Source organism: Asterias rubens, chromosome 7 (assembly GCF_902459465.1).
Source record: "Asterias rubens chromosome 7, eAstRub1.3, whole genome shotgun sequence".
Classification (NCBI taxonomy): Eukaryota; Metazoa; Echinodermata; class Asteroidea; order Forcipulatida; family Asteriidae; genus Asterias; species Asterias rubens.
The window spans coordinates 6,020,595-6,039,462 of NC_047068.1; the positions used below are offsets into that span (position 1 = coordinate 6,020,595).

Below are 18,868 nucleotides of genomic sequence, written 5' to 3' on the forward strand. Positions count from 1 at the left end.
AGTCATTCCTTCAAACTGTCTGACCATTCAATATCGACCATTGCAGTTTGGAATAATAGCTATTTTCAATTATGAGACATTTTGCCCGGTATGGTAGACTGCTCATTCAAAATACTCCAATGTGTCAACATTGGAAAATTGTCAAAGACCAGTTTTCTCACTTGGTGCATCTCAACATTAAATAAAATAACAAACCTATGAAAATTTGAGCTCAATTGGTCGTCGAAGTTGCGAGATAATAATTGTAGAAAAAACACTCTTGTCACACGAAGTTGTGTGCTTTCAGATGCCTGATTTCGAAACCTCAAAATCTAATTCTGAGGTCTCAAAATCAAATTCATGGAAAATTACTTCTTTCTCAAAAACTATGTTACTTCAGAGGGAGCCGTTTCTCACAATGTTTTATACTAGCTCCCCATTACTCGTTACCAAGTAAGGTTTATGCTAATAATTATTTTGAGTAATTACCAAAAAAGTCCACCGCCTTTAACAAAACATGCAACGACCGATAGAAAATAACTTGCAAATTTTCTCACAATTCAAATCATGAAGTTTACCTTAAAGGAACACGTTGCCTTGGATCGGTCGAGTTGGTCTTTGAAAAGCGTTGGTAACCGTTTGTTATAAAATGCATATGGTTAGAAAGAATTTTTAGATGTTTTAAAAGTAGAATACAATGATCCACACACATTTGCCTCGAAATTGCGTGGTTTTCCTTTTACTTTGCGAACTAACACGGTCGGCCATTTATCCATAAATGGCCGACCGTGTTTGTCGACAAGGTTAAAGGAAAACCATGCAATTTCGAGTGATACTTATGTGGATCATTATATTCTTCTTTTAAAATATCTTTCTAATCATATGCATTTTAACAAACGGTTACAAACGCTTTTCGAAGACCAACTCGACCGATCCAAGGCAACGTGTTCCTTTAAATGTTTTACACCAAGAGGATAGTTCTTACAACCCGTTCATAATTGCATAGACCTCAAGATAGTGTATTAAAATATGACTGTGTACAAATACCAACGATCAATCTGTTAAGTCCAACCCACAATGGCAACTGTATATTAACAGCGCCCTCATAGGTTGTGCGTATGAGACGTTCACCTTGTGCTATCCAGCCCCACACACAAGACACATTGCAGCAATTGAAATAGCAGAAACCTTTTTTTTTGTCAACATCTCAAGTTATTTTGTTTATTGAGAAATCACCATGACAACGCTGGACAGCCAATTCAAGATGAGGGTTACACCTCACTGACTCAACTGCCACCAGAGGCATATTGACACCTACTCCTGGGCTGTATGAAACCGGGTGGGTTACCCCCTTCATAGTCCATTAGGATGCTGGCTTGGGTATCATCCAGTGGGAGCCTCCAAACTGTTTGTGAAGCAATAATGGTTTAGTGCCTTGGTACAAGTGTCATGACCAGGATTCAAACCCACACTCTCCTGCTGACAACACCAGAGCTTGGGTCCGGTGAACTAAATCGCTCAGCCACGACTTGTGTTCACTGTTGTGATTGGTTGATGCATTAAAGTGAGCTTATCTGATTGGTCTATTTAAGCTCAGTGGAATCCACATGTCCACCACACTACTTTGGTTTTCCCTCATATTGACCCCAGATTGACCTCTTCCTCTGATTGGTGGACACATCACCATTTGATTGTCAGAGCATTATTCATCTTCTCCACAGGGTGATACTCGGTGTCCAACATCGCTTTTGCTTTCTCGGTTTCAGCACCTCCCAGCCAATCAGAATACAGTCTTTCAGTCATGTGATTCTCCTCGGGTTTTCTGGTGTTGAGGGAGTTGTAGAGCGTCTCGACCCTAGTCAGTAGCTCCTTGGGTTGTTCGTTGTCTTGAGGTCGGATCTGTCCTCCACCATTAAGACATCCTAACCAAGAGGAAAAACGGAAGAGGAAATTCAAGATTATGCAGGGAAAACATTCCTCATTAATATGACGGAAAAAGTTAAAAGAGTCTTAAAAAAGCAGCATGAGTGAAAAAGAAAAACAATTTATTTTTCTACCTGCGGGGCAAGCCATGACCTCCACAAAGTGGTATGGAGAGCGCCCTCTCTTGACTTTCTGTACAAGGTTTTGGATGTTGCGGAAGCCGTAGGCGAGGGCGAATTTCAATTTCACTTCTCCGTCGACCTCTAAGGTGGCTTCTTTAAAGTCTTTGTTCCTAAAGACAAAAGGGATAGAAAAATAGTCAGTTCTGTATCCTGAATTTTAATGAATATTCGTATTGCTAAGCCAATCTGCTGTAGACCACAGCTGGAGGCCTATAAAGACCACAGTAGCCTGAACAACTGACGTCACTATTCGAGGGTCGTGAATATCGCCAGAGACCGGCCTCCAGCTGGCGTGCACCTTTGACCTACATTCATTTCACATAGAGATGCGCAGTCAAATTCTATGGCGGATGTGACAGGAGCATATGGAATGCTTATGTCAATAGTGGCAGTGCACTGTGCACGTTTATCCAATGATATCATTGTGTCCAATGGAATCACTGGATCTGAGTAGCAGGTGCCTGTCTTTATCCTCTTGCGAATAATGACAGGGGCCAAGTCTAAGACCACAGCAACCACAAATAGCTTGTACCAAATGCCCATAGCAGCAACAAACAGCTGCAAGATCTGATAAACTCTGCATAATCAAAGAGTAATTTTCTTGTCTGAACTGTACAAGTTAATTTTCTGATTTAGTTATTGTACACATTGCTCTAACATAAAACAAATAAACAATTAAAAAAGAGAGTACCCAATCCTGAATGTCCCTTTCCCCAAATGAAAATTCCCAGTTACACCCCTGCAGGAAACAAGACAGATTCTTTGCATACTTACTTCAGCATCTTGTATTCAATTTGATCCACGCTGACATCAAAGAGCTCCCGAGCGGCATATCTGAAGATATGCTCCAGATAGCCACCTGAGCCCCCTCCAACATGATTTACTAAATCTCCATCCGACGATACAGGAAACATGACATCAATGTCTTGTGGCTGCACGTCTGTCAGTGTTAGTCCTTCCTTGTCTAGCATCGCTTCAACTTCTCCTATAAACACAATTTTTGAAAAGATTGTTAAAGGCAGTGGACACTATTGGTAATTACTCAAAATAATTCTTGGCATAAAACCTATCTTGGTGACGAGTAATGGGGAGAGGTTGATGGTATAAAACATTGTGAGAAACGGCTTTGATGACCGATTGAGCTCAAATTTTCACAGGTTAGTTATTTTATGCATATGTTGAAATACACCAACTGTGAAGGCTAGTAATTGACAATTACCAATAGTGTCTACTGCCTTTAAGATGAGAGTTATAACTATTTACCATAGTGATTTGCATTGTGACATCACACTTTGCTATTAAAGCAGTTAAGATTGACACCAATATTAAGATCAGCTGTTTTGAAATAATAAACAGAGAAAGGAACACAGTCAAACTCCCAGGGCTTCTTGTACAACTATAAATACAGTGTAGGTTTCGCGCGTATAATTGAATAGGAGTTCTCATCACGTTTGGTTAAAGGCAGTGGACACTATTGGTAATTACTCAAAATAATTATTGACATAAAACCTTTCTTGATGACGAGTAATGGGGAAAGGTTGATGGTATAAAACATTGTGAGAAACGGCTCCCTCTGAAGTGCCATAGTTTTCGAGAAAGAAGTAATTTTCCACGAATTTGTTTTCAAGACCTCAAATTTAGAACTTGAGGTCTCAAAATCAACCATCTAAACGCACACAACTTCGTGTGACAAGGGTGTTTTTTTCTTTCATTATTATCTCGCAAGTTCGATGACCGATTGAGCTCAAGTTTTCACAGGTTTGTTATTTTATGCATATGTTGAGATACACCAACTGTGACGGCTAGTATTTGATAATTACCAATAGTGTCCACTGCCTTTAATAAAGGTTTTATGAGATGAAACAACCGTATTACAACATCTTAAAAAGGATACAAAGTGAGGTCAGAGGTGGCGCATTCTTAGTGCAAGACCATACCAGATACGCAGAAACAAAGCCCTTCTCTTAATGATAGATGCACTGGGTTCTTTTACATGCACTACTCATAACAGAGAGACTTACAACCCAAGAAGGATTATGTGAACAAAGAATTCTATAAAATCTTGATAAAACAATCGACAAAAAAAGCGATTTAACTGCTCTCAAACTTGGATGTTTCTTTTTGTTAAAGAGCTACTTTCAAAGAGGCTTAAATGGTTTTGATACATTTTGTAGATCAAGTTGTTTGCCATGACATGAATCCCTACTAACTGTGAATGAGTTTTTGTAATTTACCTGTAGAAGTTTCAGCTTCGTTAGTCGTCAAGTTTTTGAGAAACAAAAATGAAAATCACAGAGCAATGTTTTCAGGAGAGTCGTTTTACATGATTAAGTAATTTTCGTTAAATTGTATTACTCATTTCTCAAAACCTACAGCAACTCAGCAAGTAAAATTTTCAGGGAAGCTTTCTACCATCATTATCTTTAAACGGTGTAAGTTGAATGTAAATGTGTGGAAGTTTGTGTTTTGTGTTGTACAAAAAGTAACCAAACCCTTCAAGAAAAGTTCTACTACCCACCTGATGTAATCACACAATCAACGTCCCTCGTCCGATACACGTCACTGTAGAAATCTTCCCTCGATGCCTCCAGCTTCTTATCAAAGCATGGCATGACAGTGACGTGGTAGATCTGGTCTGGCTTGCGACCGGTTTGTCCAGAGAAGTATTCCTTAACGAGGGAGCCCATGATCTGCTGAGGTGATTTGGTGATGCTGATGTAAGGCAGGATGTAGGATCCGTGAGTCTTCTCTGCATAGCAGACCCAACCTGGGTTTTTTAAGAGGGTTGTTAGAAGAGTAAATTGAGTGTTTGACATTTGAATGAACTTTATTTTGCTTCAACCACCTTTGTGACTTGTGTCTGTAGACAACAAAATGAATTCTGAATCTTAATTCTAAGACTCAACATGTACAGCACAGTATTGGGCTCATTATCTCTACCTTTGCAGAAGGAAATGACATTATTGCGGTTAAAAAACCATTGATTCAAATATACTTTAAAAAGATAAATATTACAATTTGAAATTGGGAAAACCACTTTAGAGTTTTAGGAATAAACATTCAAATTCAAGTAGAACATTGAGGTACATTAGGCATCGGACTAGCACTGGTCAAGTGGTCTGTCAATGCAAAGGTTGTTGGTTCCAACCCAACCCCAGTAATTTGCCTGTGGAGTTTTTTTTCACAGAGCTGAGTATACTGGGCTTTATACACATCAGTGTTAGGGTAAGAAAACAAATTATAATGTTATTGAAATTACCTGGGCAAGCAGACGCCAGCATCGGCAAAGTTCCCTTCTCAGACTCTTGTCTCCTGAAGCGACTCATAAACTCCTTCTGACTCTGAAGAAGACTGAAGTCTCTCGCAAATGTCTCATCGAATACATGATGCACTCCTGCGATAAACAGACAATACACCAAGATATCAAAACTCAACCACCCAAACCCATCCCATGGTTCGGCTTGCATTTGATGGATTTGGTTCTGCACCCCTGAAATCACCAACATGTTTCTTGGGAGCTTCCTAAATTTGTTGCTGGCAGCCGGATAGCAAACATGAATATCCAACCGGAACTTCCATTGTGTAGTAGAGTACACAGGCATGAACCTAAAGTTTTAAAGTACCCAGTCAACTTCAAGGCCCTCTTCTACCCAATGACTTAAAGTGCCCAGTCAACTTCTTGGACCTCTCTTACCTAATCACTTAAAGTAAGTATCCAGTTAACCTTTTGGCCCTCTCTTACCTAATTACTTAAGTACCCAGTCAACATTTTGGCCCTCTCTTACCTAATGACTTAAAGTATCCAGTCAACCTCTCGGCACCCACTCACCTAATGACTTCAAGTATCCAGTTATTTTTAACCTTTTGGCCCTCTCTTACCTAATTACTTAAGTACCCAGTCAACATTTTGGCCCTCTCTTACCTAATGACTTAAAGTATCCAGTCAACCTCTCGGCACCCACTCACCTAATGACTTCAAGTATCCAGTTAACCTTTTGGCCCTCTCTTACCTAACGACTTAAAGTATCCAGTCAACCTCTTAGCACCCACTCACCTAATGACTTAAAGTATCCAGTTAACCTTTTGGCCCTCTCTTCTAATGACTTAAAGTATCCGGTCAACCTACCAGTTGATCTTTAGAACCCATTCAACCTCTTGGCACCCACTTACCTAATGACTTAAAGTACCCAGTTAACCTCTTGGCCGTCTCTTGGATTGAGAAATGATACCTAGCTGCCAGGGAAGCTCTGGACTGAGGAGACACCGAAACTATAATCAATTTCTTCCCTTCGTCACCCTAGGAGAAAAAAGTGAACATGTTTACAAAAGTGATCCATATAAGATTAGGTCTCGATTTTGCAGTCTCCAAGATTTGATTTCAAAAGTTATGGAGTTATGAAGCTTGATGTATATGAGTACCAGTACAGACAATGGTCTTCAGGTCTCGAAAACGAGTACTGAGTGCTAGTTCTACAACACTGGAAATAGGCCACAAAACAAATCCAGAGCCTATTTTCATAAAGCCTGGAAACCCCAAAACTTGCAAAGCACAGAAAAGTAATCGGCCAAATTTACATTGTTGTTGTGACTGGTGCCCCACTCAATTTTTGCTTAGCAATGAAATTTGTCAAGCAGTATTTTTTCTGCTTAACAACTTTATGAAATTGGACCCAGGGGTCGATTTCACAAAGATCCAACATTGACCTTCACTGCTAATCAAGCATAGTTGCTAAGTAACGTGTGGTGTCACAATACATGTCACTAGGGTAATACTGACAATTTTGTGCTTTGTGAAATTGGGCCCAGCTCTGTAAATAGCTGTTTTGGGTTCAGCCGCGCGTCTCACCTCTGGAAGTTGATTGTTTTCTTCAAGAATCCTCAGGAGTTCCTCCTGGCTCTGTTGTGTGATGAGGACGCTCTCTGCTGATGTGATACATCCACTGCATGCCAGACAATCATTTAATGTAATCTGGGCTTTCTTTAATTGTGTTTCCTGTCCGTCCTGCATTGGGAAAGAAGATATATTGTTTTAAATCTTGACATCAAATTACCTGCATAAAAAAAAAAATCATTTTGTGAGTTTTTTTGTGTAGTATTTTCAGTATTTCTAAACTTATCTTTCTCTTGACACGTAGACAATGTAATTGTACTTACCTCCAGGGCAGACTATAACGAGGTTGTAGCAAAGAGACTTGTTTAGGAAAAGTGGAAACGAAAACTACCGTTTAACAAGCCAAGCCAAGAAGTGCCACTCTAGACAATAGTGCACCTCATGTGCCCCCCATAAAATTTTACTCTTGATTCGCACTGATTACCAGAAAGGTATTTTTAGTAACAAATTGCGCGATAAATTGTATAATCCACTGACCTCTATTGTGTTAGCCCAGAAATTTTAAAAAAACTTTGTCTTTTATCTATGCAAGAATAGTTCATGACCCCACATTTTAACCCTAGAAGAGTGTTTACCTTTGAAGAGAGTCTTTTTTAGCCTTTAAAGAAGACTTAGTTATGATCATAAATCTCCATTCTCCTGACAGTCGCAGAGGATGGAGGGTTAAAGATCATCGCATTTATGGAAGACTCTGCTAGGGTTGAAACGTCAGGCCATTTTACTATTTTTGTTGATTTTGGTTGGTAAGCAATTTAAAGGTATGATTTCTAATTTGTCTTTTATCTGTGGTAAAACTATGGTAAGTCACCGTGGCCAAGTGGTTAGACTGCAGGACTTGCAATCACAAGGTTGTGGGTTCGAATCCCCAGCTAACCGCTGATTTCACAATGACTAGAATAAATATTGTTGTCTAGTTACTGAATCACAACTTCTTGATTTGTGTTATTCATAATCATAGACGTTAAACCAATGTTTGTATGAGGAAATTGGCTGTTGCCAGCTTGGTGTTTATATCCCTTTGTGGGAGTTTGCCAAGTTCCCTTGATAATAAGATCATTCAAACAAAAAAACAAACAAACAAACAAACAAACAAATTTGCCGATGATGAATGATATATAACTTACAATGCCGATCTGAACATAGCTTCCATCAGACTGGACTTTGATTGGTCCAGAAAGGCCGGGTAGTCTCTCCACCTGAACTGGCTTGATACATTCCTGCATAGACATAGGATTTAATTACATCACAAAGTTAGTTATAATAAACAATATTGAGTTTTTATATACCGCTTTTTCACTCCCTACGGATGTCTCAAAGCGCTTCAAGATATTACCCCTGGTCACTGGGCCTTAATTCACTCCTTAAAACATCTCAGCTCCCTGGGGAGTATTACAGCCTCGTGCAACAAATGCGCTACTCGGCTAAATCAATCACAAGAACCATCTCTGCCCTCACAGGTACCCATTTTACCCCTGGATGGAGAGAAGCTATTATAGATAATTTTTTTTTTTATTTGGCCTAAACTCACAATGGGACAAGCAAGGTGGTCTTCTGGTTTTCAGTTGAATATTATACACTTCAGTCAGTCCTCATTGAGTCATTGTGCAACATCTTTATGAAAAAATAATTTGACTGTGAATGTGATATCTTTCAATTATCTGTTCATTCAAGAGTATCAAAGTACACTATAGTCACCGACACTTACCAGACACACAAACACAAAAGAAGATCTTCTCTGCTGAGTGAGTGCTTGTTCAACTTATTTTATAGTCACATTGGAATCCATCACATTTCAATAATTTTCATGATTTTCATACATAATTATTTTCAATCACATATCAATATAGTTTAAGAGTAAAAGCTCTCACACTTTGAATATTACTATATAATGGCGTCGACATTAAGTATTCCTAAATCTGAATCCTAAGTATTAATTGACTCATTGACTGTAAATAAAACAATGAAATGTAGTTGAGCATTTTCACGAAATGGGTGCAGTTAGTTGATCAAGGAAGTAAACTTTAAAAACTATAAAAACATTTGGTACAACGTTTGACTAACACAACAGGTAAAAACACCAGGAAATGTCACTTCTTTTCCAATCAAAAATACCTGAGAAGGTGTGATAAAATCATCCAAATCAGTCAGTCGAAGCGCTCCACTAAACACTGACGCCATTGCAAATTACAAATCAGCACGTATGTCATAATTTCGTCATGAAATTCACACGAAACACTGCCTGTAAATATTGAAGGGCGCCACCAATTGACAAGATTTGTTGAGAACTTTAAAGGAGCAGTTTTCCAAAGTTTAAAAATAGGTTTTAAAGACAGTGGACACATTGGTATTTACTCAAAATAATTATTAGCATAAAACGTTACTTGGTAACGAGTATTTATGGGGAGAGGTTGATGGTATAAAACATTGTGAGAAACGGCTCTCTCTGAAGTATACTTTTCGAGAAAGAAGTAATTTTTCACAAAAATAATTTGATTTCGACCTCAGATTTAGAATTTGAGTTCTCGAAATCAAGCATCTGCTGAAAGCACACAACTTTGTGTACAAGGGTGTTTTTTTATATAATTATTTTATATAATTATTATCTCCAACTTCGACGACCGATTGAGCTCAAATTTTCACAGGCTTGTTATTTCATGCATATGTTGAGATACACCAAGTGAGTAGACTGGTCTTTGGCAATTACCAATAGTGCCCAATGTCTGTTTGATTGGCATATAAAAGTTGTCACTTCTGCCGATGTAAAGCTTTATCTGACAACTTTTCTTGAAAATGGTAATTTCATTTTGCATTTTTCAGTTCTAATAATAAGTAATATAAACAAAAAATAAAAAAATACAGAGATGAAGAGATGTCTATGAAAATGAATTATTTTCTCTATACAAATTGTATGAACACATTACTTTTCAGTGTTTTTCTTTTCTTTAAAAGATAATATTTGTGCCGTCCACATACGAGACCACAACGGCTCTTTTAAGAGCTTCTCCGAGCTCCCAAAAGAGATTTTACACAATTCTAAAGTTGACTAAGAGCTCCTCCGAGCTCCCAAAAGAGATTTTAGACAATCCGAAAGTTGACTAGTTTTAAATACTTCTTCCTGTGTCTTCCATGGTAAAAAAAACCTTGATGTTAATATTGGTTGGGGCGGGGTATAGAAGCTTAAATTTTAGGTTAGATTTACAACGCATTACAGTTAGGCCTAATGTCATCAGAATCCCGTTGTAATTACCCAGCTCACTCAGCTTCAAACTGTAAACATCTAGAGTAAATAACCAACGCGACGTTGCGCTGAATGCACTGTTCAAAATAACGATTTTTTTTTTCTGAGCATCGATTTTTTACTCAGAAATCGCTTTGTGACAGGTAGATTTGTGCATTATTTAAGAGGGGTTACCTAAATAATAAGTCACCATACTACTTTAAAAGTATACAAAATAAGTTTAATAACTATAGTACGTGATATGATTTATGAAGATTTGTAATCGATGTGAGTTTGTACGTTTTAATAATGAACATAATTAACAATGTTCGTATTTCACCAATGCCGGTCTGGATATTATTACCCGTTTTAGCGAATGTCGTCGCCCAAATTGATTGAGTGACGTAGCTGCTGACTATTGTTAGGCACACGTCGTCTGGTCGTCTGCCATAAACTGTGGTAGTGTTGTGCACAGTGCATGCGAATACACACATACGTGTACATGTACATGTACTGTACATTACTATGCCCTCCCTGTGTGCTGGGGTACTGAGGCAGTATTTTACTCGGTTTTGGAGCTAGCTGTATCATTCATTTGCAAGCTTCGTTGAGGGAATTCATGCTGGTCAGCACTTTGTGTTCATTTAAGGGAGCTTGACACAACCAAAACTGACACCCATGTCGTACAACCTTCACGTTTAATTACAGCAGAGAGTGTGTTAAAAGCCCGCGGTTGGAGCAACTCGAAACACTCCGGAGAGAGAGCAGAGTAGTGGCCGGACGCAGGGTGCTGTTTGCTCCGGTAGTGAACCCGTCTGTAACCGCCCACTTGCCAACGCAAGGATAAAAACCCAAACTGTGGACTGACTTGTCTCTCTGCTGCCAGTGCCTGGTTTTCAAATCTCCCAGTATCGCGTAGCGAACCCCTGGGCTAAAAAGAGCTTAACGGATTTGGACATCACTTTGGTGCATCAGGGAGATGTAATGGGCTGCAGACGGGAATAATAAAAAGCACGACCATTTTTAAGGACAGCATTCCAAACCACACTGTCAGGAGATGTCTGTTAATAAGAGTGCAATAGACGACTGTGTTTCTAGCTAGCGTGTGGAGATCATGGTGACTGTCGTAGTACATGACCTTCGGCTGTACGAGGTGTCTTCAGCGAAGAGGAGAGCCGTCAAGCTGTGCTTTCCAGCCGGTCAATTGTCGTCACCAATTCATGGCCATACTTTAACAAAGATGTAGGTTGACAGGACATGATAACAACACACAGTCACCTTAATATTGTGGATGCTGCCGACAAAAGGGCGTTTCTTAGGTGTGTATACTTGTATGATTTGATTAATCTGTCCCTTGCTCTATGATTCACCAAACATGGGAACCGGTTCGTCTCAATCATCAAATACCTGCTTTCCATTCCTTGGTTCCCTTCATGTGGTTCTCCTCGGATTGGATTTCTCAGGAAAGACTACGATTCTATATCGATTAAAACTTGACGAGTTTATCAATGCTGTTACTACTATAGGATTCAACGCGGAGAAAATACGGGTGAAAACCGGAGCATCGAAAGGGGTGCGATTCCGCTTTTGGGATGCGGGAGGGAGTGAAAAGCTCCGCCCACTTTGGAAATCCTACATGAGGGCGACAGATGCCATCGTGTTTGTCGTGGATAGTTCCGACGCAGAACGATTTGAGGAGGCCAAGAGCGAACTTATAAAACTGGCAAGGTCTCCGAAGAATAGTGGCGTGCCTATTTTAGTCATTGCGAATAAACAGGACCTGAGAGAGGCAGCAAGTTCAGAGGAGATGGAGCAATTGCTGAGCCTAAAGGACTTACGAGGCCACAACCCGTATCAGATCATACCGGCTTGTGGAATTACCGGAGAAGGACTTGGGAACACTTTTGATATACTATGCGAGATGATCAACAAGAGACGAATTCTTGCAAAACAGCGTCAGAAAAGAGGGAGGTAACGGCGGGTTTAGGGACCTACATAATAAAAAAAGGACAGTTGTGTTCCTGTTATTCAGAGGAGCAAATGATTATGTGTGTGTTTTGTACACAATAATTAGGGTACCCTTTTTCAGATAGAAATAATTATGTATTCGATTGCCTTTGAAGAGTGTGAGTTTTGTGAAAACCATTTGTGCCATTGTTATGGTTACAGCCAATCAGTCCTATATCAAGTTTTCAAGTTTTTATAAACATTTATTATAAAAGATATTAAATTTGCATTTGGGATTTTATTTGGTTTTACCCATACACTGCTGATGTGTATAGCTCACTCTGTATTGAATACGTGCTATAGGGTCAAAATGCAAGACCACTAACTATGGTTAATGTCATTGTCATTCGTTTAGTTGAGAAGCAGTTTGCTACAGCAACTCATTTGCAGGACTCTGTGAAAATTACTGTGTATGCTGTTATTTACACTCTCATTGGTGTATGGGCAAAGCCAAACGGTTATTCTTTTCTTAAAAGGGAATGCAATAGATTATACATTTTGTGCATTTTGGAGCTGAAGACACTAGACAGACAGGGTTATAATAAGGTTAAACAAGTTTTTTCTTTGAAAATGAATTCTGCAATATACAACCCCAAAAAAGGGTAATATTTCAACAACAAATTTTTAATATGGATTGCTAGAAAATCCATCAACCAAATGGGTCATGGACATGTGCTGGAACAAAGGTTACACAAAGGGAATTTTGGAACAAAACGTAAATAGAATTCAAGTAGACACTTAAAAACTTCCTTTCCATCATAACAAGCTCTTGAGATTTTGCTTAACTGTCAAGTCGAACACAATCTCACCCAACAGCACAATTTCTCTCTTTCACTTTGTGTAGTTGAGTGAATAAAACACCGTTGTGAAAACCTTCAATGTTTTTCAGTCCAAAGTTCCGGGTAACGGCTTTTGTTATAAATCCCCAGCGCCCAGCTGGATCCCTTTTGTATAGGATCATCTGGTCCTTGCTTTATGCTCATAAAAGACCCATTATTTTGGTGTGCTTTGTTATTAAGATGGGGGGCCCTGAGAGGGTGGATTATCCTTGAGTGTAAAGTGTTGGGTCCAGTTTTGTTGGAAGAGGCTTTCAGATTAAGGGATTTTCAAAACTGAATAAGAAGGAGCTCAGACTCTCCTTATATATAGCCCTTAACTAGAAAACCGTTTACTCATGAATATTCTGTTTGAAAAGTCTGATGCTGTTGTTTGAGGAAACTCCTTGCACCCTGTATAACCCTAACCCCAGGGCTCGATATTGAGGAAAAAATCCACCAGACCTGATACTTTGTTGCACAGAGGTATTGATATTCAAAAACAAAAGAACGCCATAGTTTTATAGTCACTAGTTTACTGGCCCTGTGATAAAAACACTGGCCCCTGTGCCTGTAGTCCAATGTTAGTTTCAAGCCCAAACCTTGTACCCCCCCCCCCCCCCCCCCTTGCTGGAAAAGTTCTAAATCCACCCGAATAAGTATTGCACACTGCTATTTAATTCACCAAAATCAACTGATTTGCCCAATCCAACAAAATCCACAGATTTTAGATGTGTAGTTTCCCCTTTATACGTCAATCAGGCCTCCATTATCCATATACAATGTGATATGCAAGTCTCCAGTTGGTTTTGATGGATAAAAAGGTTCGTTTTTTTCTTAAAGTAATTTTGTTAAACTTATTTCAGTGCTTTATGAATATATTCATATTTTAGAGTGGGAGGCTTTATGATACTATTATTATTATGGTACTTATATAAGTGGGGAAAGATATTAATTAATTCTAACTTCCTGAACTTCAAATGATAATCAAATCGAAGGAATATGTTCTCAGTTTGTTTGTTTGTTTGTTTGTTTGTTTGTTTGTTTGTTTGTCTTCAGGCTTATTCTTTGAATTGTTAGTTCAATATTATTCACTCTATTGTATTCCCTTGTGCCTGTGTGGGTGACAATAATTGTCGCCCAAGAGGAGAATTGCAATGATACTATGGCCATGGGGATGAAATTTGAATTGCTGCTGGAAATTATATGGAAATATTTTGCATGGAACCCCACCTCTGCAATATATTTTGAGACAAATAGAACTGAGATTGGAATACATTTAAAAGTTTGTAAATTTTGTATGTAATGTTTTGATGGCAAATAATTTGAGAAAAATTCTTCAAGTTAAGTTTTTTGAATCCACTTATATTCATCTTAAAGATGGTCCCCAAGGTCAGTTTTGTGATGTACTTAATTTAAAATTGTCTTAAATGAACACGTTGCCTTGGATCGGACGAGTTGGTCTTTGAAAAGCGTTTGAAACCGTTTGTTATAAAATGCATATGGTTGGAAAGATGTTTTAAAAGTAGAATTCAATGATCCACACAAATATGCCTTGAAATTGCGTGGTTTTCCTTTTACTTTGCGAACTAACACGGTCGGCCATTGACTCCCATAAATTGTTCTTCCAAAATGGAACCTCAAAATGGGTCTAATCCGTTGTGTGCATCTGGAGAAAAGAAAATGAAAAAACATGCACAATTCTCAGCATGTATACAGTTTTCTCGAATATGACTTCATTCCAGTGGGAAATATTTCACCGAAAAAAAATGGTTCTAGTTCGAACTTCAAACTAAAATTTGACAATGATTGTTATCACTACCAATCATGTATACATGTAATACCTTTAAAAAAAAGTATCATTTATTTACATAATGGTCAATTGATTTTACACAAAATTACATTTCTTTTGTTTTGTTTGACGAGTTAAAACCTTCATTGTTTTATAATTTATTTATCTTGATTTTAAATTTCATTCATTTTATGTTTTCAATATTATACTCAGTATTACATTGATTTGGCATTTACTTTAAAAATCTATCTGGTATATAGTTTTATTCGACAATTTATTTCAAATAATTTTTTTTTAACTGTCCATTTTGAAGGGAAACACTTGTACATGATAATGTTTCGTAAAAATAAATTGAGTTCTTTATTTCCTGAGGAAGTTTTGCTTGAAGTGCCTTCATCCTGTTCTCAAAATTGTGGTTTATGTGTAGTATTTGAAACTTACATGTGTGAAGACACATTCAAGTGAGATTTGTGCACACATTATGCATGTAATAAAATTTTATAATGAGCTGTATATAGTGGTTCGGAGATTATTTGGTTTTGGAAATGAAGAGAATTTGTGGTTATCAGTGTGCGACTCTTGTGACTTAAGGCTGAGAAAAGGAATGTCGAGCGTGAAAAAGTGCAGCCCTCTCACACGAAGCTCATGTTGTGATATTTTAGAAATATTGAGACAATTTCGCAAGGAATAATTGTTTTATGCCGTGTGAAAAAGGGCTTTCAACTAATTTGCTGCACCTACAAACTGGTTGTGCAATTTTAAACTAATTGACAGTTTGAATTGATACCAACAACAAGTTGTTTTCCACCGTCTATACTGCATCATAACCTCATCATTAGGTTTTGGTCAGATGTACGTGTACCAGTTTCTATAGGAGAGGTCAACAAACTAGATCGAGTGCTATGGTGTAGTGGTCAGTTCATCTCCGTATGTCAAACTATGGTCAAATCATAGAGAAATGGTCTGTGGCCCTTTTTGTTTGGTTAAACCATAAACCATCTTTGTTTTGGGGCAGGAGACTGAGGCTCAACCCACGAATGCTTAAAATAGTATAGTTTCCTGTCTGTGAAAACACCTACTGCGCACATGTCGTGCAACGTCAAAGGCATGGTGCACAACAAACAACAACCATCCCAGCTGTCAAAATAAATTTCATAAAACAGAATCTATAAAGACGGCTTTCGCTTAAATGATTTCAAAGCAACCTTAACGTTCACCGTTCATTTGGAAATCTCATGTGATTATCCATTCTGATTAGGGTTTGTGTGAGAACCGTAACTAGATTTTTAACACAGGAATAAACTTTACCTTGAACCTAAAAATAAATGACTGCTTAGTGACACTTCTTTCCATCAGCAGCAGCCTTTTATGCTGACATTTTGTCACATTTAAGTCGGTGCGGGTATTGTTTGTCCTTCTCTTGATACTTACGATAAGCATAATGGTATTAAAGTTAATTGACATTTCATGTGAAAGGCGCGGAGTGCCGCAACTGTCATAATTACATCTGACTTTACAAGCAGTGAACCAAATTTTGATGAATATATTTTTGGAGGGAAGCGGCAACTTCACTTTGATTTGTGTTATAGGCCCGCTGTGTGGTTAACAGCCGTTGTTGTTGAAGGATTTGGGTACTTTTTGTAACACAAAACACAATGTCAACAGATTTACCTTAAATTTACACCGTTTTGAGATAATGATATTGATAGTAGCAAGCTTTCCTTTAAATGTTAGTTGCTGAAGTCTAGTTTTTGAGAAATGAGTAAAACAATGTCATGAAAATACGTTTTAACATGCTAAAATAATTTTCGTCTCATCATAACTGAGACGAAAATTATTGTCATGACATTGTTTTACTCATTTCTCAAAAACTACAGCACCTCAGCAAGTAATATTTTCAGGGAAGCTTTCTACTATCATTATCTTCAAACTGTGTAAGTTTCAAGTGTAAATCTGTAGACATTGTGTTTTTGTACTACAAAAAGTGGCATGGATTTCTTAGTTAAATTTAAGGGACAAAGTGTTGTACCATTTCTACCTCCGTGATTTTACTAATTATAATGTCGCATACCTCATTGATATTCATGAAGCAAAGTCGCCAAGCCTTGGGTTAGCATCGAGGTTTATCCATGGAGGTGGAAATAGAAATTCTACCTCCATGGTTTATCAATCGCCTTAAGCCTTGGGTTTTCTCACACCATGGTTTGGGTTGGGTTATATTTCTGCTCCTATCTAATGTAAATTTCCATCCATTTTTTTCTGTGCAACTATAATATGCACAGGTACAGCAAATAATATTGTACACAGTCTATGCAGTGTTTGAGTGTTGAGGTCGAGAGACAGCCATTGCTGCTGGGGCCTGCACGGCGAAACACCGCCATCATACAGGTCAACAATGAACCACAAACCCTACGGCTACAACATTGCAGCTGTCTCACAACACCAACCCTTTTGAACAAGAACCAATTCCCTTTTTTTGCCTTCTTGTGGGTTTGTACTCTTCTTTAAAGGCACTGGACACTATTGACAACTACTCTAAATAATTGTTAGCATAGAAACGTACTTAACGAGCAATGGAGAGCTGTTGATTATAGTACACAACATTGTGACGGTCTCCCTCTGAAGTAACGTAGTTTTCGAGAAAGAAGTCATTTTCACTTAAATATGAAAAATAAGCAGAGCACACAGCAACAAGAAACGGGTTTACCAGGCAAAATAATGTCGTAAATGTACAATTTGTGACTGGTTTCTGCCATTGTTTGCTCAGCAATACAAGTTTGCCTAAAAGCAGCTGTATGAAAGTGTCGTGCTGTTTCGAGCTCTGAATGAAATTGGGATAAGGCGTAAACGCAATGTAGGAACCCTTGTCCATTTTTATCTCAAACTATAGTCCCTTGTGAAGTTTTAACAGTTCTTTAACTCGTTTATACCAATACTGGTGTACTCCATCCATCAATATTGCATAACTTAATATGTACATGTACATGTACATGTTATATTGCTGCGTAAAAGCATATAAATGGAGGGTAAATTCTACTTAAAGACAGTGGACACTATTGGTAATTGTCAAAGACTAGTCTCCACAGTTGGTGTATCTCAACATTATGCATAAAGTAACAAACCTGTGAAAATTTGAGCTCAATCGGTCATCAAAGTTGCGAGATAATGAAAGAAGAAAACACCCTTGTCACACGAAGTTGTGTGCGTTTAGATGGTTGATTTCGAGACCTCAAGTTCTAAACTTGAGGTCTCGAAATCAAATTCGTGGAAAATTACTTCCTTCTCCCAAACTATGGCACTTCAGAGGGAGCTGTTTCTCACAATGTTTTATACCATCAACCTTTCCCCATTACTCGTCATCAAGAAAGGTTTTATGTCAATAATTATTTTGAGTAATTACCAATAGTGTCCACTGCCTTTAACCAAACGTGATGAGAACTCCTATTCAATTATACGCGCGAAACCTACACTGTATTTATAGTTGTACAAGAAGCCATGGGAGTTTGACTGTGTTCCTTTCTCTGTTTATTATTTCAAAACAGCTGATCTTAATATTGGTGTCAATCTTAACTGCTTTAAAAGCAAAGTGTGATGTCACAATGCAAATCACTATGGTAAATAGTTATAACTCTCATCTTAAAGGCAGTGGACACTATTGGTAATAGTCAATTACTAGCCTTCACAGTTGGTGTATTTCAACATATGCATAAAATAACTAACCTGTGAAAATTTGAGCTCAATCGGTCATCAAAGTTGCGAGATAATAATGAAAGAAAAAATCACACTTGTCACACGAAGTTGTGTGCGTTTAGATGGTTGATTTCGAGACCTCAAGTTCTAAACTTGAGGTCTCAAAATCAAATTCGTGGGTAATTGCTTCTTTCTCGAAAACTATGGCACTTCAGAGGGAGCCGTTTCTCACATTGTTTTATGCCGTCAACGTCTCCCCATTACTCGTCACCAAAATAGGTTTTATGCTAAAAATTATTTTTAGTAATTACCAATAGTGTCCACTGCCTTTAAGATGAATCTCAAGTACTTTGTGAAAATCTACTGGTATGC

General features: G+C 38.1%; 2 protein-coding genes across 2 annotated transcripts; one reads left to right on the forward strand and one right to left on the reverse strand.

The window, feature by feature from the left end:
- Positions 1–866: 866 nt before the first annotated feature.
- On the reverse strand, positions 867–9,196 carry LOC117293043 (cytosolic Fe-S cluster assembly factor narfl-like). Its single transcript, XM_033775256.1, has 9 exons — positions 9,088–9,196; positions 8,100–8,192; positions 6,931–7,086; positions 6,255–6,381; positions 5,344–5,478; positions 4,603–4,851; positions 2,859–3,069; positions 2,037–2,194; positions 867–1,901 (listed from the first exon to the last, which is right to left on the reverse strand). The coding sequence occupies exons 1-9, from the start codon at positions 9,151–9,153 to the stop codon at positions 1,660–1,662; spliced, it is 1,437 nt and encodes a 478-aa protein (XP_033631147.1). The 5' UTR covers positions 9,154–9,196; the 3' UTR covers positions 867–1,659.
- A 1,466-nt stretch (positions 9,197–10,662) lies between these two features.
- On the forward strand, positions 10,663–13,635 carry LOC117292788 (ADP-ribosylation factor-like protein 4A). The gene has a single exon (XM_033774947.1). The coding sequence runs from the start codon at positions 11,568–11,570 to the stop codon at positions 12,165–12,167; it is 600 nt and encodes a 199-aa protein (XP_033630838.1). The 5' UTR covers positions 10,663–11,567; the 3' UTR covers positions 12,168–13,635.
- The last annotated feature ends 5,233 nt before the right edge of the window (positions 13,636–18,868 follow it).